This window comes from Mirounga leonina, unplaced genomic scaffold, assembly GCF_011800145.1.
Source record: "Mirounga leonina isolate KUSES-001 unplaced genomic scaffold, KU_Mleo_1.0 Mir_173, whole genome shotgun sequence".
NCBI classification, from domain to species: Eukaryota; Metazoa; Chordata; class Mammalia; order Carnivora; family Phocidae; genus Mirounga; species Mirounga leonina.
Window position 1 is genome coordinate 69,019,698 of NW_023270447.1, and position 21,304 is coordinate 69,041,001.

Below are 21,304 nucleotides of genomic sequence, written 5' to 3' on the forward strand. Positions count from 1 at the left end.
CCATCACATCCACCATCTGATAGGTACTGCCCAAGCCCATGAAATAACCGGGGCCTGAGGGCCTCGCGGTATCACGGGCATAGATGTCAGGACAGGGATTTTCCTTTAAGATCCTCTAGAAACCAAAGTCCGTGGTCAGTATTTTTAAACCCTCCTAAGGAGAAACTCTTGAAGGCCAAAGTATGCACATCAGCAAGCCATCCTGGTGAGCCCTTCCGACTGGTGTGGAAGCACTGGGCAGGCCTGGCACGAGCTGGCTCCGGATAAAATTGTGCCACGCACCTGGGATGCAGGGCACTGTTCAAAGTCCTCTCAGGGGGGACGCGCCAAGTCCTCCCGCCTCCCCTCTGCTCAGCTATCGCATGGCCATCAGCAACAAAGCTTCCACCAAGAGGAAAAGGGCCGGGGAGGCAAAAACACAGGCCTGGATTTCTGTAAGGTTTAACATTCAATCCAGCCCAGTCTAACTCGAGGAGGACTGACTCCTTGAGAAAAGGGAAATTCTTAAACCCTATTTCCTTCGTGGAAGTGGTATCCCGTGGGAAGAGGTACAATGTGGCTGGCTGAGTGTTCTCCCCAGTCTCGACCCCCTGTATCTCTCACCCATATTGTTGCAAAGAAGGAAATCCACATCAAGTACTTTAATACTAGCTCAGCCTTGCTCCAAGTGTTGTCAATTCGGGTCATTCAGACCCTTTCACATTTAGGGATTCTCAATTGCCGTACTTGCTAAAAGGAGAATTCATAAAGGAATTTTAGTAGGAAACCTGGGCCACAGAGTGCTTTGGGGTCCCCGCACCTGAGTTGCCAGCGGAAGGGGATTCAGGACCATAGTTAGGAACACCTCAGGCTCCAGAGACACAGATCCGGTTAAAGTCTGCCTCTGCCATTTTCAGACATGCCACCCAAGCACATTACTTAGCTTTTCCAAGCCTCAGTATTCTCCTCTGGGAAATGCGGAGATTAGTACCTTCTTCCCAGGGCTGCCGTGAGGAGTGAGAGGATGTGTACAAAGCGCCTAGCACAGAGCCTGCCAAAGAGCAAATGCTCAATAAATACTGGCTACATTTGCTATTATTAATATTTAGCAATGACGTCACTGATGTTCCTCCTCTTTGCTGAGGTCACGGTGGTCTACTTCAAGCCAGATTCCCAGTTATGCCCTCTCTCCCCCATCTCAAAAGTTCTTCTGTATGGACACGCCCCAGCTGAAACCTGCCATCCTGAGAATTTGCTGCCGTGTGCCAACGGACTGCGTGGACCCAGTGACAGTGTAAAGGTAGAGTGAGGCCTGGAATCACTGCCTGGGGCCTTGGATTTACCTCTAGTCCCCCACGTTATCAGTCCGGTTCAAACACTGATAAAGTCCTCCCATGACAGCAAATGTAAAAACAGCCTGAGGACCGCATGGGGGATTTTTATAGGAGAAAAACAAATGACACTTAAGAAAAGTGCCTTTAAACCATAAGAGACAAACTGAGGGTTGCCGGAGGGGAGGTGGGGGATGGGGGATGGGGTAACTGGGTGATGGGCGGGAAGGAGGGCACTTGATGGAATGCGCACTGGGTGTTATACGCAACTGATGAATCACTAAATTCCACCCCTGAAACAAACAATACGGCATATGTTAACTAAATTGAATTTAAGTTAAAAATGAAAAAATTAAAAATTTTTAAAATTGAAAAAAAGTGCCTTCATATCTGGATCCTTAGCATTTGTAATTCACTTCCAAATAACCTGGATTATACCAAGATAGCTTCCCTGGGTATACACCAAGCTTAAAAACTGGGTAAGTTTCTAGCATACATCTTACGATCGGAGATTTAAATACACATTTTTCTCTTTTGCTGTTGTGGCGGGGGGGGGGGCGTCTCCTATGATGCCTTCCCTCCCGCATGAGTTCTCCGGTGGGCACTGAAGTGGGAGCTATTGTTGAAGTCTTTCCCACACTCCATGCACTTGTAGGGTTTCTCCCCAGTGTGGATTCTCTGGTGAATAATCAGACTAGAGCTCTGGTTAAAACACTTCCCACACTCTCTGCACTTATAAGGCTTCTCTCCCGTGTGAATCCGCTGGTGAGTGATGAGGTTGGAACGATCACGGAAGAACTTCCCACACTCAAGGCATTCGTAGGGCTTCTCTCCCGTGTGCACTCTCTGGTGTGTGACGAGCTTAGAGCGCTCACTGAAGCTCTTCCCACAGTCCACACACTTGTACGGCTTCTCCCCCGTGTGGGTTCGCTGGTGGTTAGCCAGCGTGGAGCTCTTACTGAAGCTTTTCCCACATTCAGCACATTCATATGGTTTCTCTCCCGTATGGATTCTTTGGTGGCTAATGAGGGCAGAGCTCTTAGAGAAGGTTCTTCCACAGTCAGAACACTGGTAAAGCTTTTCCCCTGAGTTGGTGCTGTGTGGGCCAGAATTCAAGTTCTTACTGGCACTCTGAGGTTGTTCAAGAGCTGTCTCTTCTGTGGAGTTCCTGCAGTGAGCACTGAAGGATGGGCTTGGGCCCAAGTTTTCCCCAGGCTCACTGCAATGGTCAGGATTGCCTCCCAAGTGGATTCTCTGATGTTTCAGGAGGTTTGAGCTCTGGTTGAAACTTTTCCAACATTCCCCACATTTATAGGGCTTTTCCCCTGTGTGGATTCTCTGGTGGGTGACAAGATTGGAGTGATCACTAAAGCTTTTCCCACATTCAAGGCATTTGTAGGGCTTCTCTCCAGTGTGGATTCTCTGATGGGTATTGAGGTTGGAGCGGTCACTAAAGCTTTTCCCACATTCAAGGCATTTGTAGGGCTTCTCACCTGTGTGGATCCGCTGGTGGGCGTTGAAGTGGGAGCTCCGATTGAAGCTCTTCACACATGTATCACACTTGTAGGGTTTCTCTGCCAAGTACAGGCCTTGATGGTCGATAAGTTTTTCTAAGTCCTCTTCAGAAGAACATTCTTCCCACTGCTCCTGGGGGGTGTTTCCCCAGTGCCCTTCACCTTCACCTTCATTTTCACTGTCTTGCCCCCAGTCAGGAGGGTGGCAAACATCCTCTCTAGTACAGTTTGATAAAGCTCCAGGCAAATCCTCAAAAATATCCTGCTCCAAAATCTGGTCTTCATCCTTATGCCTCATCTCAAACCCTAAAACAGACAGAAATGCAGTTTTTCTTCATTCATTAGTTAACATCTATTTATGGACCTTGTGTCTTGTGAATTTAACATGAATTTATTATCACATATTTTCTGTTCACATCTTGTAATATGACTAACATGAAACTGATCAACTTTTGGTGCATATGTAAATTTCTGACCTGCAAAGCAGAAAGCAGAGCCTAGAACATGGTGACCTCACCAACGGAGTCATGAGGCCCAGGCCACACAGCCAGCTCATCAGTCTCTGGCCAACTCCCCCATCCCTCTACTCAATACTGAACACTTCCTTCTTCTAGCACATTCCAAATAGCCTGTGTCATGGGAAATTGAATAAACTCTATAATTTCCCAGATAAATCCCAGTAAAATCAAGATCTTGATACTGCTTATCTCATTTGGGGGATTACACAAAGCTAGAGACTGAATTATCTAAGCAAATCACAATGCTTTTCCTTTTCACTTCCATTCTCCCTTATAGTTCAGAAACAAACAAGAAATGAGCTGGCCCCCTTGCTCTCCCTGCATGCTTCTGGATTTTGTGGGCATCAAATTACTCCCAGCTTACCAGTGTCTGGGGTATTAGGACGTGGGACTGGAGATTTGATGGCATCTTCATCTGCCATCTCATCCCAGGCCTGCTGGTCATCAGCCTCGGTACTGCTCTGCCCGGACCTAGGGAGAACTGCTGCCTCCCTGAGGGGTCCCATGGCTCTGACGGCTGTCCGCGCCCTCATCAGGGAGTCCAGCTCCTCATAGAAGGGGCACGTCCCTGGTGGGTGGCTGCTCTTGGCTTTCCGGTAGCTTCGAAGGAGGTTTTTGAATCTGTAGCGACACTGCTCCAGGGTCCGCAGGAAGCCCTGTGCACAGAGCCGCTCTGCGATGGCCCGGTACACCTGGCTGTTCTGGTGACAGGTGCGAAGCTTTTCAGAGAAAGGAGACTCACTGAGAATGGTCAGGAAGGCCTTGGTCTCCTCGTAGCCCCAGTGCACACCTGCTGTCAGGAGTGAAGAGTTCAGAACTGTGAGGCATAATGAGACGTGCCTTGGTCATCAGGGTTCAGGGTCCCCTGCCCCACCAAATGCCTAGAACACAGGCCCCTCAGAAATTTTCCTAGCACCCGGGGCCCCAGCAAAGACTATTCCCTTGCTTCTCAGAGGTATGCCACGGCCTCCCACCCTGCCCCCTTCTAAGAGTTTCCATTAATTCTTGAGTCTTAGCTGAAGAGGACTCAGGTGGCCACATTATACCAGGTGACCCCACTCCTCTGGCTTCAATTGACTGGTGTGGGTTAAGGCCTCAAGCTGGGATCCAAGAGACTTTATGTCCATGCCATACACATCCTCTATTATTTTATGAACTTTTCTCTTAACATGGTAACTGAGAATCCCTAGACATAAATGGACTTCAAACAATCTTGCAATAGCATCCACGTGAGGATGCCCTTTCCTTTTGTGGAGGAATGAAAAGGAGGTGGTCTGTTCTCAGGTCCTCTGCAGGTAAATGATGCAGCCCAGGTGGGAAGCATGGTGGAGGGGAAAACCACATAAAACTGGAGGCAGAAGATCTGGGCTCTGATCCTGACTCTGCACCTACCTCACTGCGTATCTTTAGACAAGACACTTCATCTCTTGGGCTTCTGTGTTTCCACTTGTACGGTGATTGGGTGTTTCCCAAATGTCACGTGTTCAACTCTATACCACCATGATTTCTGTTACATATTAAATATCTCACTCAGTATCTTTCTTTACCTAAATTTACTGTCTGTGAAATCACCGGTTGATGTGCTCATTACACATTAAAATTAAAAGTTCACTCGTAACACAATAACCATCCCCATACTCTTAGTGACACACTCTGGCAAATACAGCTAACCCTTGAACAACGTGGGTTTGAACTGCACGGATCCACTAATACACAGATTTGGGTTTTTATATACAGTACAGTACTGTAAATGTATTTTCTCTTCCTTATGATTTTAATAACATTTTTTCTCTGGCTTACTTTATTGTAAGAATACAGTATATAATACATATATAAAGTAAGTGTTATTTACGGTACTGGTAAGGCTTGTGGTCCACAATATGCGCTATTAGTAGTTAAATTTGGGGGGAGTCAAAAGTTATACATATATTTTCGACTGAGCAGAGGATCAGTATCCTAACCCTGCATTGTTCAAGGCTCACCTGATACTGAATTAGCTCTTTAAGGTTCCTTAAGGTTTTAAAAGTTGGCTTTTATAGCTAAAAAAAACTCATTTTAGGAAACTGATCATAGGAGGCAAGAGTAGGAGTTTGGGGACAACCAAAGGAACTTAACACCTTACTCCACATGGCATCAATCTAGACTTGCAATCCAGTCTATGCTCTGAAATCAGGGAGCAGAGGTTTGGCTGGCAGGAGAGTTGGAATCTGGATCCACGACACCCCCTTGTTCTTACCAATACGACTCTGGAACAGAGTTGGGCCCCCTGGAATCCTGGGCTCCTGGACAGATTCATCAGTGGCCAGGTCATCACCATTATAGTCTTCTGCTGTTTCCTCAGGCCCCCAGCCTCCTTCCTCCTGCTCATCCATCTCTGCATCACTATCCCCCAGCCTGGGGAGTGCCATAGCCTCTCCTGGGCCATCTGTGGTTCTGATGGCCGTCCGGGCCCTCACCAGGGCCTCCAGCTCCTCATAGAAGGGGCAGGTCCCTGGTGGGTGGCTGCTCTTGGCTTTCCGGTAATTCCGTAAGAGGTTTTTGACTCTGTAGCGACACTGCTCCAGGGTCCGCAGGAAGCCCCGAGCCCTCAGCCGCTCTGCAATGGCCCGGTACACCTGGCGGTTCTGGTGACAAGTCCGGAGCTTTTCAGAGAAAGAAGACTCACTCAAAATTGCCAGAAAAGTCTTGGTCTCCTCGTAGCCCCAGTGCACACCCGACACCTTCATGTCCTCCGTGTCCCACTGGTATGGTTCCTCCCAGGCCTTTGAGTCTCTCCAGGCCAATGACTGAGCTGGTCTTATTGGCTCATTACCTGGGTTGTAATCTGCACTGTTCCTTTTTCCAGAATTTATAAAGCTTGGATGCCAAAATTCTGGTCCTTGCTCTCGCTGGCAGTTGATACTTGGTTTTGAAACTGGGGGAACTCAAACAAAAGAAAGAAGAGAAATGATTAAGTAGAAATGACACACTGAGCAGAGCATTTGTCCAAAATGCCCCTGAAAGAGATCATTTCCCTGCATGAGGCTAATGAGAAATTCCCATGCCAATTCCCCATGTTAACTGACCTGTTTGCTTTCTTCACTTGCTTTCTTTGTTGTAGTTATGAGCCATAACACAAAGAGTGAGTGTTACTGGTCCACAGATGGGCACCTGGCCTAAACTGGCCCAACCAGAATGAATTTAATGGTTGGAGAAAAGGTTTTCCTCTCTCTCACTCATTTGCTCTGTGTGTGTGCTTGTGTGTGTCTCTTGCTAGGAAACTTGTGAGCTCAACAGACATTGGCATCTATCTTTTGATTATGACACATGACACTCCAGGGGGAAGCAGACACTGAGGATGGCAGAGCAGAGAGAAAGAACCTAGGTCCACCATGACACTGCTGAGCCACTTTGCACTGTGGTTGGAGCATGCCTTCCGCTGGACTTCCAAAAACGTGAGAAAATACATTTCCTTATTTTTTAAAACACTTAGCAGCTATGTGTAAAGGACTGCTGTCCCAACAGCTCCTAGCCCTAACAAAACAGGAAGCCTTTAATTAAAATAAATATTTGAAGAAAACTGTATCAGAAGTAGCTGAGAGCTACGAGAAACTTTAGGCTCACTTGGTTCAGCATTTCCCAAAGTTTGCTGTGAACACTATCTTACCCAGATATCATGGTTTATGTAAAAAAGGAGTTCTACTGTCAGGAAAGGTGCCAACAAGCTTCCCGTGCCTCCCCTTAGCTCCCCTGAGGAGGCACACCTAGCACTGTCTTCCACTTTATCCCCTTCTCGCGTCTAACCCCTCACACTGACCCCAGGCTCTGCAGGGAAATGGCTCGTTTTTGTTGGCTCCCTGGAGATGCGCTACAGAGACAGGTGCAGGCCATGCGGGCTTCAAGTGCTTCGAGCCCTATGATGCTTACTTCTCACTGTGGTTTAGTACATCAGTCTCATGGGTTCAGCTCACTGGAGTCTGCCCCTGAGAGACGGACCCTGTTTGCTGCAGGAAGGACTGGGTTTCTGAGACAGCCTAGGACCGCCGTGGTCAATGTACTGAGGAAATGAGCCCCAAGAGGGCAGGCTCTTGGAAGCCAACCGCCAGCCTCTCTATGCAGGCAGACCCCACGCCCCCCACTCCATCCCTGCCACCAGTGCTGGCCACAGAGAGCGTATCTTCTTCCTGTGTCTCAAGTGCCAGACTTCCTAGAGCCACAAGTCTTAAGGGAGCGACGAGACAATCTTCAGGAACTGAGTCCACCAGAAACCAGACAAGATCTTCCTGAGAGGGAACTATTTCCTTACCTAGGGGCACACCGTTCCCACACCCGTCTCCTGGGGGGTCCTTGCAGAACTCCTTCTCGGCGTGTTTGCCAGGGCCCAGGGCTTCCTGTGAGATGTACAAGACAAGGATGGCAATTGAAAACAGCCTGGGAACCCTAGCAGGCCCCAGGAAAGGTCACAGACACAGGGAGACCATGTGTGAGACCAGCATCGTAAGGAACAGCATGACTGAGGAGAGGCCCAGCAGACCGGGGGCCGGGAGGCAGCGGCTAACGCCCTCCAACACATGCCCTTCTGCTGAGGGCAGGCCACAGAGAGAGGGGAGGGACGCAGGGGCACGGGCCCAGAAGAAGTCAGGACAGGAAAGAAAGGACAAACAGCAGCTTACCTGGGACTCGGCTGTCACCTCCCAATCTCCAACACTCCCCATCTTCGGGAGAGTAGGGACTCGGGGAGTGAGGACAGCTGAGGAGAAGAAAAAGTCTCTGAAACCCAAGCTCTGGTTCCCAAAAACCATCCCCTCCCAGGTCCAGGTTTCCAAGGGCCACGCTTGCATCAAGCTGAGACTGCCTGGCTAGCCAGGGCAGATTTCCCCCTTTTACTTCCCTTCTGGAGTGTCTGGTTCCGAAGCAGGCCTGAGAGAGGGCCGTGTGTAAGATGCCAGCTCAAACCCCTGTGATCACCACCTGGCCCCAAGGCGACCTGAATGTGCTGCGTGACTCAGCTCAGTGGGGCGTGCCAGCATCGCTCGGAGCTTCCTCTTGCACAATGCTCACCTGCCTTACCTCGCAGCGTGGCCATCAGACACTATTCTACCCCTTGCCTTGAATTCCTCACATCCCTCCTCCCCGTGCGCCCTTCCTTACCCACTCTAACCGCCTCCTCTCTTCCCTCCTTTTCCCTGATCCTTGGTACTCACCACTCTCTTTCAAGGGCTGTGGCACCATCTTGGTGTCTAGATGCTTGGGAAGGTCAGGGCATGAATTCTTCACCCACTGCTTCTGGCACTGTGCCTCGGGCCAGTGATTTGCTGGCTGCAGCTGACAACGCTGAGATTCTTGCATTGGCTTTAAGGACCTGGTCTCTTCTGCACACAAGTCCAGTTCCTACACACAGACAGTCAAAATTCCCAATCATTAGTTCAATAAGACCAATTTTGCTAGGGCAGGGAATTCTCTTTTGAGTACAGCTGTGGTCCAGAAGTTCACAGGCCCATTTTAAGATCCAAAGATGACTCAAAGTATGACAACAAAGCCATGAGACCGACGTGAGTAAAGAGACCAGCATTGATATCACCAAATGGCTACTGTTTTGTTCAACAAAGGGAGGCTAAGCAAGTGTCTCAACGAGGCTGCTACTGTTCCAGACATTTTTGAATCATAAAGAGATAAATCATGTAACGTGATTTTATGACATTAAAACATAATCTCTAGACATCACAAACAGACCGTTTCATTTTCAAGGTATCAAAAAAAGATAAAAGTTAACCAGGTATCTGTCAAAAGATAAAAACAGATATAACAATAACTTTAAATATAATTGCTCTAAATATTCCTGCTGCGAGGCAAGGAAAATTCAAAAATAAATATAAGAGAAAGGAGAGGCAAACAACTACAGATGGAATTTTAAAATGGAATAAAAGTATGTGCTGTTTGAGAGAGGTCCATCTACTCTTAAAACAGAAGGAGAAGCAGAGAGGAGGCACTGTAATTCAAAAGGAAAACAGAAGTGGTAATTTCGACTTCAGTGCAGAAGTTCAGGCAGAAAAGCCCTCAGAGACAGAGAGCACATATATAAAATAAGAAGGAATAATCGGTTAAGAGAGGACAGTACCCAGCTCAGCATTATCAGTCATAAAGCTCATTTCTTACCCGTCTGTTGGTTCCAAATTCAGAGATGGAGGTGGAGATGTTATTTCCCCGCCCTAAAGCCCCAACAATGTAACAACCTCATTGCCTTACAGAAACTTTAAAAAATGTGTTTCAATGTTTTCCCTCCGTATTTTCAATACTCAGGTGGTTTCAATAATAGAAACTATGAAGGTCTAGTTAGTGAGAACAGCCCATCCCATCGGCCCAGTGTCTTCCTTCTCCCCACTCCTCCCCACAGGAAACCACTGTTCTGCATCCTCTCGGTTTCTGTATATATAAGCATCTATGAATACAGACTCTTACTTCTTCCCTATTTTTATATAAAACATAGCAATTATATACATTGCTCTGAACCTTATTTTTTGATTCAAAATAATAACATCCACCTTCATCGACTTACAGAGTTTGTGAAACCTGTAACTCCAAAAATCTTTTGGCTGATCTGGAAACTCCAATCTTCTCCCCAAAACGGGGATGTTTATCCTTAAGATATATAGGAATGGGCCATAAGCATAAAAAGCCATTCCAAATGAAGCCATCCACCAATGTCCTGTGTGGTTCACAGGGAGAAAACATCTGCTTCCAACCTTCTTCCATGGTTGTTTAAGGAAAAAACAAATCAACCTCTCTTTGTTATAGCTATAATCTTACCATCCGCAGAGAAATTGTGTGACTAGACTCCATAACAATCCTCACTCCCAGCCCAAGCTCCTCCAACTACTGCCACACCTAAGCAAAGATTCTGGTTCCACGGATGGCAATTGTAGACACAGAACGGAGATTCAACAAGGAGAAGGAAAGAATCAACAGAATACTAGTTGGGGTACGGATGAATAAAGAATCCACCAAAAATGCCTGTGCACCACACAAAAGCCTACACATGGATGTTTACACAAAAGCCTACACACGGATGTTTATAGCAGTTTTACTCCTAATTGCCAAAACTTGGAAGCACCCAAGATGTCCTTCAGTGGGTGAATAAACTGCAGTACATCCAGATGATGGAATATTACTGTGCTAAAAAGAAATGAGTTATCAGGCCATGAAGACACATGGAGGAACTTTAAATGCATTACTCAGTGAAAGAAGCCAATCTGAAAAGGCCACATACATCCTGTATGATTCCAACTATGTGACACCTTGGAAGAGGCAAAACTATGAAGACAGTAAAAAGATCAGTGGTTGCTAGGGGTTTGGGGAAGGGAAGGATAAATATGCAGAGCACAGAGGATTTTTAGGACAGTGAAACTACCTTGTATGATACTATAATGGTGGATACATGTTGTTATACATTTGTCAAAATCCACACAATGTACAACCCCAAGAGTGACATCCAATGTAAACTAGGGACTTTGGGTGATAAGGACAAGTCCATGTAAGTTTACCGATCATGACAGGTGCGCCACTCTGGTGGGGAATGATGTCCATGTGGGCTGGGGGGGGACAGGGGGCATATGAGAAATCTGGGCACTTTCTGCTCAGTTTGGCTGTGAACCTAAAACTGCTCTAAGAAATAAAGTCTATTTTTTTTTTTAAATGCCTATGCACCTGATGGGGAGAGAGGTTCTGGAAGAAGTGACGACAGAATCAACAAGCCAAAACCCACCCAATAGCAGAGCTGAAAGATCTCTTTAAGGAAAACATCTTGGACATTTAGCCCAGCAGCACCGCCTTTTCCAGGCAGTTCTCTCTGAGGAATCTAGTTAGCTGGTTAAGTCTTGGAAAATTTTCACTTGCAGAAAATGTAACTGAGTCAGGTATCCTGCAATGTAATCACAAGCTGTAACATCTGTGGGGGCAGGGAGCTCCTTTGCTACTTATCCATTTGCTTGGCCATTTGTGAGCACTCAAGAGCAGGAAGAAAGTTAAAAAATAAAAATAAAAGTCACAGAAGATAATACATCATAGAGAACGTTCCATTACTTTACCTTTTTTTTTTTTCCCTAATTTTAGAAGCAGTTCAACCTCGCCTCAGCTCATAGGGGTATAATTTGAGAACTCTTGGTCTAATCCAACCCTCTCATTTTACAGATAAAGAGTCATAAAGACCCTGATTTAAATTGATTCTCATCTCTGAGTCTCAAGGTCTTCATCTTCCAGCTCTGAAGTCCTAAGACTTCCATTTGTTTTTTCACTGCTATTTAAGATGAATAGCTGCTTTCTTTACAAGAAATAATATGGGAAGGTGGGCTGGCATATTCAAATAAGGTACACTCTCTCATACTTAGTTCTGTAACTTCAAATAGGACACTTGCTGTGTCTTCAGTTTGTAAAGGAATCCAAAAAGCCAACCCACAGACCACAAACCTTTCTTCCCCTGATCTCACATCTGTCCAGAGCTTTACCTTTTACAGAAAACCCCTGCCATTTGCAAGGGATGTTCTCAAACCTATAATTTCCCCCAACAAAATGTGATTAACTATAACATCAAAAAACTACTGACCACATAACAAGGGGAAGCAACAGGGTTATGCTGAGGTGAAAGTTCTGGGCGGCTGGCTCAGCCCGGAGCCAGCTCAAGGACTTTGCTCTACATATGCCAGTTCCAAAAGCAGGATTCAAAAAAAAAAAATGGTGCCACAGAAAAATTATCAATGACATCATGGGCCTTCAGTCTCTTGCAAACTGTTGAAACTGTGAATGTTAAATCCACGATGCCTTCACTTCCCTTATCTCGGCTCTACCACTTACTTAAATAAATCCAGACAAGTTCCTTACCTCTTTGAGCCTCTACTCACACAGCTGAAAAATGGTGGCAGAACAGCACCTACCTTCTTGGGCTGCTGGGTTGATGAGATGAGCAATACATGTAGAAAGCTGAGAATGGTGTCTGACACACAGTGAGTGTTCAGGAAATGTCAGCTACTAACCCATTTGAGCCTCATACCTCAGAGGTATTTTAGGTCCCATGGTCTGGCAGATGAGGCATCTGTCATGTCGTAGAAAGAACATCGAACTTGGAACCTGAGCATCTACGTTTAGGCTCTGGTTCTTACTGAGCTCTGCAAGCCACCTGAGTTTGGGGGTCTTAGTTTAATCTACACAATGAGGATGATGATGCTACATCTGTCCACCCAGATTTCTGCTATAAGCACCCAAAGATTTCATCACGTGTGAATCATAATACAAATCATGCACACTGTGAATACGGTCCCAGGAGGCAATCTGGGCCGTGGTTCTGAATGTGGCCTTCAGCATCAGGCTGCCTGAACATGCTCTGTTGTCTGGGGCTGTGTGACCTCAAGCCGACCACCTAGTTGTCCTCTGCCTCAGTTTCCTCATCAGTAAAATCAGGGTAACAGTACTGATCTCATTAAACCTTTGACAGGATTAGATGAGTTAATACATGGAAAGCACTGAGAACAGTTATCAGGTTTACAGCAGTGCTCAGTAAATGTCAGCCGGTCAATAACAACAACAATCACGATTATTACCACTGTGGTTTCGGCAATTATTAAGCTAGTCACAGCCCCGCCGCCTTGCCTGACCCGCTCCTTGAAGGACAGACTGTTTGCCTCACCCTCTGGCCTGCAGCCCGGACTTCTCGGTGCCAATCCTCCACCAGGGCCACTGCCTCCTCGCCACTCTCAGGGTGGCGTGCCTGCACCCAGGCCTGGACCTCCCTGGGTAAGATAGTCAGGAACTGCTCCAGCACCAGCAGCTCCAGGATCTGCTCTTTGAGGCGGATCTCCGGCCGCAGCCAGTGACAGCAGAGAGCCCAGAGCTGGCTGAAGGCTTCATGCGGTCCCGCCGCATCCCTGTACCGGAACTGCCTGAAGCGCTGGCGGGAGGCCTCGGGGCCAGGGACGGGGTCACGGTTCTCCTCCCAGAGTTTGGATTCTGATCTCCACGAGTCCCCCTCCAATTTCACAATCAGGAGTTCTTCAGGCTCCGGTCGGGGAGAGGCCTGGGTCTGGGGTTCTAGGGCCACGGCCATGGTTGGTCCTGGATACCTCGCTTCAGCTGGACTGTTCTTGTTTAACGTCTTCCTGCATCTAAGGCGTGTCCTTCAAGGGGCTCCTAGGAGAGGCAATGCTCCCCAAGGCTCTGAAGGCAGAGAAACAAGGGACAGTGTAAGAGGACCCCCGTACCTTCCACTGCCTTTGCCTGGGGCAGGGGTGCTAAGAGAGGAAAATGCATAAGCGGGCGACCACGCCAGCAGGCAGCATGCCTTGGAGGACAGCACAGTACGAAGTCCTCTGGGATGCGCCAGAACACTGTATTCTGGCATCAAGGCTTTCATCATTAAGCATGCCTGCCTTCCTCTACGCATGCCCAGAGTCTGACCTTTCCTCCAGGTGGGTTCCAAATGTCACCCCCTCCATAAGGCCTTGTTTCCCAGGCTTCAACTTTCCCCTAAGGGTGCTCTCCTCACAAAATCCTTTCACTCCATACCCCCTCTTGGTCAACCCATCCATTTGGCATTTTTCACCATCTCAAAACTGATGACTCCCAAAACTCCCACCAGGACCTGCCACCAGACCTCCAGACCCCAAATCCAACCATCTACAGGACATTTCCACTTGACTGTCTACTAGGCATCTCAAACTCAGTGGGCCACAAACTAAATTCATCTTTTTCTCCCACAAACCTGTCCTTCTGGAGCTCTCCACCCCGCCAAGGCACCACCTTCTTTTTTTTCTTTTAAGATTTTCTTTGTTTATTTGAGAGAGAGAACACACGAGCAGGGGGGAAGGGGAGAGAGAGGAGGAGAAGCAGGCTCCCCACTGAGCAGGGAACCCAATGAGGGGCTCGATCCCAGGACTCTAGGATCATGACCTGGACCAAAGACAGACACCCAACCGACTGAGCCACCCAGGCGCCCCAAGGCACCACCTTCTATCAAGTTACCCACACCAGAAACCTGGTCATCATCTCTCTCCAACATCCCCCACATCCAATTCATCACCACGCTGTGCCCTCCTGGCCTTCTAGGAATCTACACCCCCAATGCCACCACTTTGAGCCAGTGAGTAGCCATGCTTTTCAGTGCATCAGCCTTCTAACTCATGTCCCTGCCTGCTCTCCCCTCACCCCAACCCAGGGTTCTTCACACAACAACCAGACTAGCTCCAAGTCTGACCAGGTCACTTCCTGCTAAACACCCTCGGGTGACCTCCCACATTCCTCAGGATCAAGCGCGAACCTTGCCCACGTCCCCACCTCATCTCTTTGCCACACTCCCGCTGGTCAGGGCGTTCCAGCCGCACACCCTCTGAACCCTCCCAAGGGCTGCTGGCAGTCTCCTTTGGGAAGTGTTCTCCCTTTCTTCACCTAGCTAGGTCTCAGCTTCAATTATACTTTTTCCAAGAGGCCCTCCCTGTGCCCTGAAACAAGATTCAGTCCTTCCTGTGCCACCAGCTTCTATGCCACCTACATTTGCTCCGTTGTTCTCTTACCCACGAGATCATAAGCTTCCTAGCACAGTGGGAAGCGCTCAATAAACAGACAATGGTCAGTTCACGATGGTGACGTGTCATGAAGCAAGGGTTATAATTAATCCCCTGTTGCACACACTAGATTTTTTTTTTTTAATGACCTTCTTGCTCATGCCAGAAGGAATTCTCTTCTCTTTACTTCCATCAATGTCACACAGGCCACATTCTATGTTGTGTTACAGGGGTGTGTGTATGTGTGGCCCCAGATGGATGACAGCCAGAGGGCAGGACTATAGTTTGCCCCTTCCCTCCCCCACCCCCGAAATAAGCATGGCACACGATGCGCAGGAGGCTCTCAGTAAATGCTTGCAGAGTGGACATCTGGGGTTGCTTCTTTTACACAATGAAGACTGACGACACTCATGCTGGCTTATCTGGAAAAATGAGCTCTTTGTGTCATTCCCAACAAATCCAGATGACATAAAAAACACCCATTCAAAGGAGGCTATTAGCTACCCCCAAGTGGGAATGACACAGCTGAACTGAGAAGGGAGGGGGTTAGTATTTAGATTTTAGGCCATCTGACTGGACTGCCCAGAAACAAGGCAAGGGCGGTGCAAAATAAAGCCTCATCCTGAAGACCTCCACATACACAAGGAGGCTAGGAACAAAACTCATGAGCACCTGGCAACCTCCTCTTTGTCCTTCAGCTACCAGGTCATGCCCTTGTCATGCCCTGCCCCCATCCCTGCTCTCCCAGAATCACCGCCCCACGACCATGTTCCCAAAGCAGTTGGCACATGCCTCTAATATAGGTGTCCTTCTCCACCATTGTAGTTCCCTGTTCTGACCTCTGACAGCCCCACTGCATTGCATTATTAGGGCCAGGACTCTATTTTACCCATTTCTGTATCCACAGTGCCTAATAAATAGCAGGGCCATTGGCAGTTTTGTTGCCTTTTATGAAAATGGTAAATCTGGTACATCAAAAGCCCCCTGGGCTACGGAAGGTCCATCATTTATACTAAGCTAAAGAATTAACTCTTCATGAAATTTCTTTTTTAACCACAGCCTTAACCATGCACTAGTCCAAAACCATCTGTGGCGCTCTCTCGCACAAGTCATTCACCACCAGCCATTTACAGAATCCTACTGTGCACCCACACTGTACTGCTAGCTGGAGAGCCACCAGTAACTGGGACAGACGGTCTCTACCTTCATGAAAGTTACACTCTCATGAGAGAGACAGTCAATAAGCAAGCAGAGAAGTCTGTGCTCCTGCACCGAGAGAACATTACAACAAAATAGGCAAGTAGTAGTTTTGCCAGGCCCAAAGCCCAGGGTCTCAGGTAATAGGTATTTTCTTCTGGGAAGACTTGAAAGTCCCAAAGGTTAGTTTCAAATAAAAATCTGAAAGCTTTTTCTGCTACTCTCTTCGACAGGTAATGAATAGTGGCCTATCCACAGAGGGAGGTCAATAAAGTCAGCAAATAGCAGGGTGACTTTACAGAGAGCTGACGGAAAAAAACAGACAAGGGCATTCAACAGTCCTAAGATGACCAGGAGTATCCGGGCCACTCGAGGATCGGCAATCTCAAAGAGTACCCATCTACTGAGTGCCCATGAGGCGCCAGCCTGCTGCTAGGTGTTCCACCTTCATAATCTCACTGAATCCTCCGGGCAAGCAAGCGAGGTGTCATTGGTGTGGAGCTGTACTACACTGATCTGTAACTTACACGTGTGAAACTGCACGCGAACACCGGAAAGAGAAAGAAAGCACGTAATTTAAACGGTGCAGTCAGTTCCATTCACTAGGTGTCTGTTCCAGAATGAGCATGACTTTCCTGGTCCCCAGGGTGGTCTGAGTTCCCTCAAGCCTTCCTTTCCAGGGTGTGAGCAAAGTATGTTTCATACGGCTGGTCCCGAAACACAGGCCAACTCTTTCATCTGACATTCAAGCAAGGAAACCCAGCTGCGCTGGTTAGCTTATTGAAAGACAGTGTGTTGGTTTCTAAATGGCTCCTCGCCAAAGGATTTTCTAGCTGACTGTGATTTTTGGCTAAATGTGATTTCCACCTTCTGTGCTGACTTTAGAATATAATTATCCTGTAACGTATGAGTCCACATCCTCAATTTACATATAGGGAACTGAGCTTCTATGAAAAGACTCACTTAAAGTCACACAACTAGCAAGCAGCAGAGTTGGGACTCAGCCAAGATTCACTCTTTCACTCGTTTTTCTTAACTGCACCCTACAGCTTCCCCTAGGTGTGCCCATCATCCAAACTCCTGACAAGATGGTATGAGAGTGGAAAGAACATTAAGGCAGGAGGGAGCAAGTCAGGGTTCCAGTTCCACTCATGCCATTACCAGCTGTGTGACTTTGGACAGGTCATGTGGCCTCTGCAGCTTACAGCTTGACCCTACTCAGCGCTTGCCCCAGATTCCCCAATTAGCATGATGGGAGCAGAGCAAAGGGACAGGAAGACTAGAATCAGTGGCTACACATTTAAATGGCTACAGGGGCCAGGGAATGTAAATGGGTACATGAGTGGAGTGGGGGCTGTGACTAACTATGGAGCACTAGAGAGAACACTGGCCCAGTTCCCAGGCCTTCTATTTTTTCCAAGAGAAGCTAACTCTGGATTTTTAAATATTGGCAACCGACTCAAAATTGTTTCAAACACCAGGACTAAATAGAGGATGATGACAGGCTTCTTTCAGCATGGGCTGTCATCACTTTACCAGCTTTCAGCTAAATGATCTCAAAGGTCTCTTCCAATATCCCAGAAGACCTAGAAAGGGTACAGATTCCCCCTAAGCAATGAGGGATCGGTGTTGACTGGGTCAGGATCCCTTTACAAACACAGGGAAGCTGAGGGGTATCCTGGCTCCTGGGGTATTAAGTGTGGATGTGGACATAAGGAGCCCACCCACTGAACAGTGAGTTGGTAAGAGATCTGCCCCAATCCCATGGCAAAAGCCAAGGCTGGTCTGTGACTTCCAAAGAAGAAACTAGGAGTCCCCAAAGGCTGTCAAGCTTACTGGGCTGATGGTCCAGGCTACTGCTTAAAGTAACTTGACCTCACATTTAATGGGATTAAACCAGGGAGAGCAAATGGGCTTCACATAAAGCACCAACTTCAGTCAATTGCACTAAGGACTCTGAAACCCGTGTCAGTATGTGTTGTCACCAATTAGCTAAAACCACCAGACACAGGAAGGAGAAACGACAGCACACATTCTATATATTTCCCGCCCCTGGCTTAAACTCCCATAGGTAATGAATCAGCACCCAGCAAAGACAGCCCTGACAGGCAGGAGAAGACTAAAAGCTCATGCCCCTAGAAATCCACCGGAAGTAGCAGCCTTCAAGAGTGGTATAGCAAAGCTCACCCTAGATTGTCATTATTCACACATGCATCAAGTATTCAAGTGTTTGCTGCTTTACGTGATTTACATCAAGTATTTACAACCCTGGGCTGGAAATGGAGGTGACTAGGAAACTGTCCCTGTCCTGGAGATGCTTATGGTCAAGTGGAGGAAACCAAAAAAAAAAAAAAAAAAATCACAGATAATTATGATCAAATGTGGTAAATGCAGTAAAAGAGGTCTGTGGGAACTGGGGTTGGGGGGTGACTCAATCTGCTTAAGGGAACTGAACAAAGTAACATTCGAGTTGGTTCTTGGAAGAATGGTTCTCTTGGCAGACAATGGGGCGAGAAAGTGTACTCTAAGCTGAGAGAACAGCATACATAACAGTGGAAAACTAAACAGCCTCCCCGAGAGATGGGGAAAACCAAACAGTCCTGGAGCATGGGGTGCACAGGATTAGGCTGCAGACAGAGTTTATGAAGAGTCTTGACCATCAGGCTAAGGTGTCTGGACTTAATTCTACAGGCGATGGGAGCCAAGGTTTTTAAGCACAGGGCACAGTCAGATTTGTGGGTTAAATAGATGACGCTAGCTACAATGTGTCTGTCCAGGCTGGGGAGGTGAATAGGTGGGAGGCTTCAGCAAAAACCCCCACCAGAAAGGGGCTGGCTGATTCAGGACACATTAAGGAAACAGAGGGATCTGAAGATCCTGGATGTGGAAGAATGCAAGAGGAATCAGGGGGTGCCATTCACTTCCATCAGGCAGAAGGAAAGGGGACACTGGCTTGGGGCCGAACACAATAGCCAGTCCCACCTACTGGGTTCCAGAGGTCACAACCATTAGGGGAAGTGTAAGGGGGTATCAAATCTGCTATGTTTGTCGAGGCGGTCAGGTAGAGGCTGGAACACTATTTTTAAGGTCGGGCTTCAAGCTCAGGCCCTTTTCTCTTCACTTCTTGCCAGGGCCCGAGAACCCTCTATCCTTCCATCTGTGGTCTCCAGACCCTTCTAGGACTCTCCCGCCTCCAGAACTTCTCTCGGTCTCCTCACCTACAGACCTTTCTACGACCCTCCTCACTCCCAGGGTGTTCTAGCTCCCCGTTCATCCCCGACCCCTCTGTGACCCTTCCCATCTCCGGACGCTTCATCGTCTGGCCGCCCTCACCCCCACCCCCACAGAAAAGCTTCTTTCTCCCCTCTCACCTTCCCTGCCCTCCCTGGGACACCACCACCTCCTAAGCCGCCAGCCCAGAGCCTGAGCCTCAGCTGCCCCCGCCCCGCCACCCGGACTCACCCACCGAGACACCCACTTCACCAACAGGGCGGAAGTGCTCCGGGGTTCGCGCAGGGAATGCTGGGACGCGGAGTCCGCACCGCGCCACCCCGGGAATGGAGCCTCTGAGACTACAACTCCCAGAAGGCACGGCGCGAGCGCTGGTGGGCGGCCCCCTCCGTTTGCTGCCTGTCAGATGTCGTCAGCCAATAGATGTGTCACTTTCTCCCGGTCGCGGGCACCGGAACAAATCGGAAAAAGGGTCTACCCGTGGGGGCGGAGCCTGCCACGACCCCGGTCCTTCTACAGGCTCCGAGATTATGGCACCGCCCAGTGGGCGAGCATTCAAGCCGAAGGGGCGGGGCGTGCTGCAGGAAAGAGCTGGGAGCGGTGGGCCGCGAGAGGGCACAGCAGAAACTGGGAGAAATAGAGAGGGTGACTGGTGGACCGGAGAGAGTTGGGCAATTGTAGGTTCAATTTCCAGCTCACAGTTAAGCCACGTGATTTTGGAACGATGGTGAACCTCGCGTTCTTCACCTGTAAAGTGAGGATAATAATAGCATCTGTTCGCCGGGTTTTTGTGAGGCTTCAATGAGATAATACACCTAAGACGATTAAATCAGGGCCTGGGTCCTAATAATACACAGCGAATGCTAGCCATTATTATGTAAATCAGTTAGTACAGAGCTTGGCACTTCGTGGGTGTTGGAAAAATGTTAATCATTATTTGAATAATAATAATCAGAATAATTTCAATATAAATGCAGTTGCTTTGTACCATTATGAATACTTCGTGATATGAGCAATCTAATATGGGGTTGAGCTTGTGGGTTTTGCAGTCAGGCATGGATCCAAATCCCAGCCCAACCACTCCTCTAGCTGTGCGGCCTCGAATGTGTTACTGCATCTCTTTTGTGTTAGGTTTTTGCATCTGTAAAATGCAGGTGATATAATAGAACCTACATTGCAGGGTGTTGTGAAGATGAAATGAGGTAATGCAGGTAAAGCATGGTCTCTGGAATCAAGCTGCTTGTGTCTGAAGCGTCTTTCAAATGCAGGATGTAGGCTTTGCCACTCACTAGTTCTAAAACCTCGGGCAAATCACTTAACTTCTTTGTGCCTCAGTTTCCTTATCTGTAAAATGGGAATTATCATAATGGCATCTACCTAATAGGGTTTGTGAGAGGAATAAGTGGGGAAAAGTTTTTAAAGGACTTGGCACAGGCCGGGCAGAAGGAGTTTAATAATCATTAGCTATTATTATTTTTACTAATGGGTATGAGACTTTGGGGAAAGTAGTAGTACCTAGCAATATAGCAAGTGCTCAATACATGTTGGCTCTTGTTACAAATTAGGGGAATTCTATATTTTAGTTTTAAAGGCCCAGTTCCTCCTCATGTTCAAAGTGAAACATGTTCCAACTTATAGAACTCATGTGAGTGTGCTCAGTGAACATAAGAGTGACCCGTATACCACTCCTTGCTATTTAAGTCTTTCAACAGCCCCATGAGGCTGGTATTATTACCTCCAATTTACAGGGAGGAAATGGGGGCTTACACGGATGAAGTGACCTGCTCAAGATCACATGGTAAGTGTCAGACTGGAATTTGAACTGCGGGGGGTGACTCCAAAGGTTTCTTCTGGGCTCCACACTGATAGGGAAAAGATCACGGTTGGAGAAGGGTGGGGGTTGAGTAGTGAGAGAGACCTTGTGTCAGACATTTGAGAGAGCGTCAGGATCTGAAGCTGGAAAGGCAGGATTTGCCAGGCAAAGGATGGCCAGCCACTTCAGGATCACG

At 47.9% G+C, this 21,304-nt stretch overlaps 1 protein-coding gene across 2 annotated transcripts; it reads right to left on the bottom strand.

Annotated features, from left to right (window-relative positions):
* Positions 1–1,652: 1,652 nt before the first annotated feature.
* Positions 1,653–19,574, bottom strand: ZSCAN20 (zinc finger and SCAN domain containing 20). Of its 2 annotated transcripts, none has more exons than XM_035019161.1 (8): positions 19,527–19,574; positions 12,998–13,524; positions 8,526–8,712; positions 7,995–8,071; positions 7,628–7,712; positions 5,579–6,265; positions 3,707–4,132; positions 1,653–3,130 (listed from the first exon to the last, which is right to left on the bottom strand). In XM_035019161.1, exons 2-8 carry the CDS (start codon positions 13,412–13,414, stop codon positions 1,875–1,877), a joined length of 3,135 nt encoding a protein of 1,044 aa, XP_034875052.1. In that variant the 5' UTR covers positions 13,415–13,524; positions 19,527–19,574; the 3' UTR covers positions 1,653–1,874. The 2 variants fall into 2 exon arrangements, with proteins under 2 accessions (XP_034875052.1, XP_034875051.1); XM_035019160.1 differs by having other exon boundaries at positions 3,707–4,135.
* Between the last annotated feature and the right edge of the window lie 1,730 nt (positions 19,575–21,304).

Excerpts from the sequence above, each read along its gene's own strand:
- ZSCAN20 (XM_035019160.1), bottom strand. The coding sequence starts at position 13,414 with ATGGCCGTGGCCCTAGAACCCCAGACCCAGGCCTCTCCCCGACCGGAG. Across the intron at positions 8,713-12,997 it reads TCCGGGCTGCAGGCCAGAGG|GAACTGGACTTGTGTGCAGA; the intron begins GTGAGGCAAACA and ends GTCTGTGTGTAG. Across the intron at positions 7,713-7,994 it reads AGGTGACAGCCGAGTCCCAG|GAAGCCCTGGGCCCTGGCAA; the intron begins GTAAGCTGCTGT and ends TACATCTCACAG.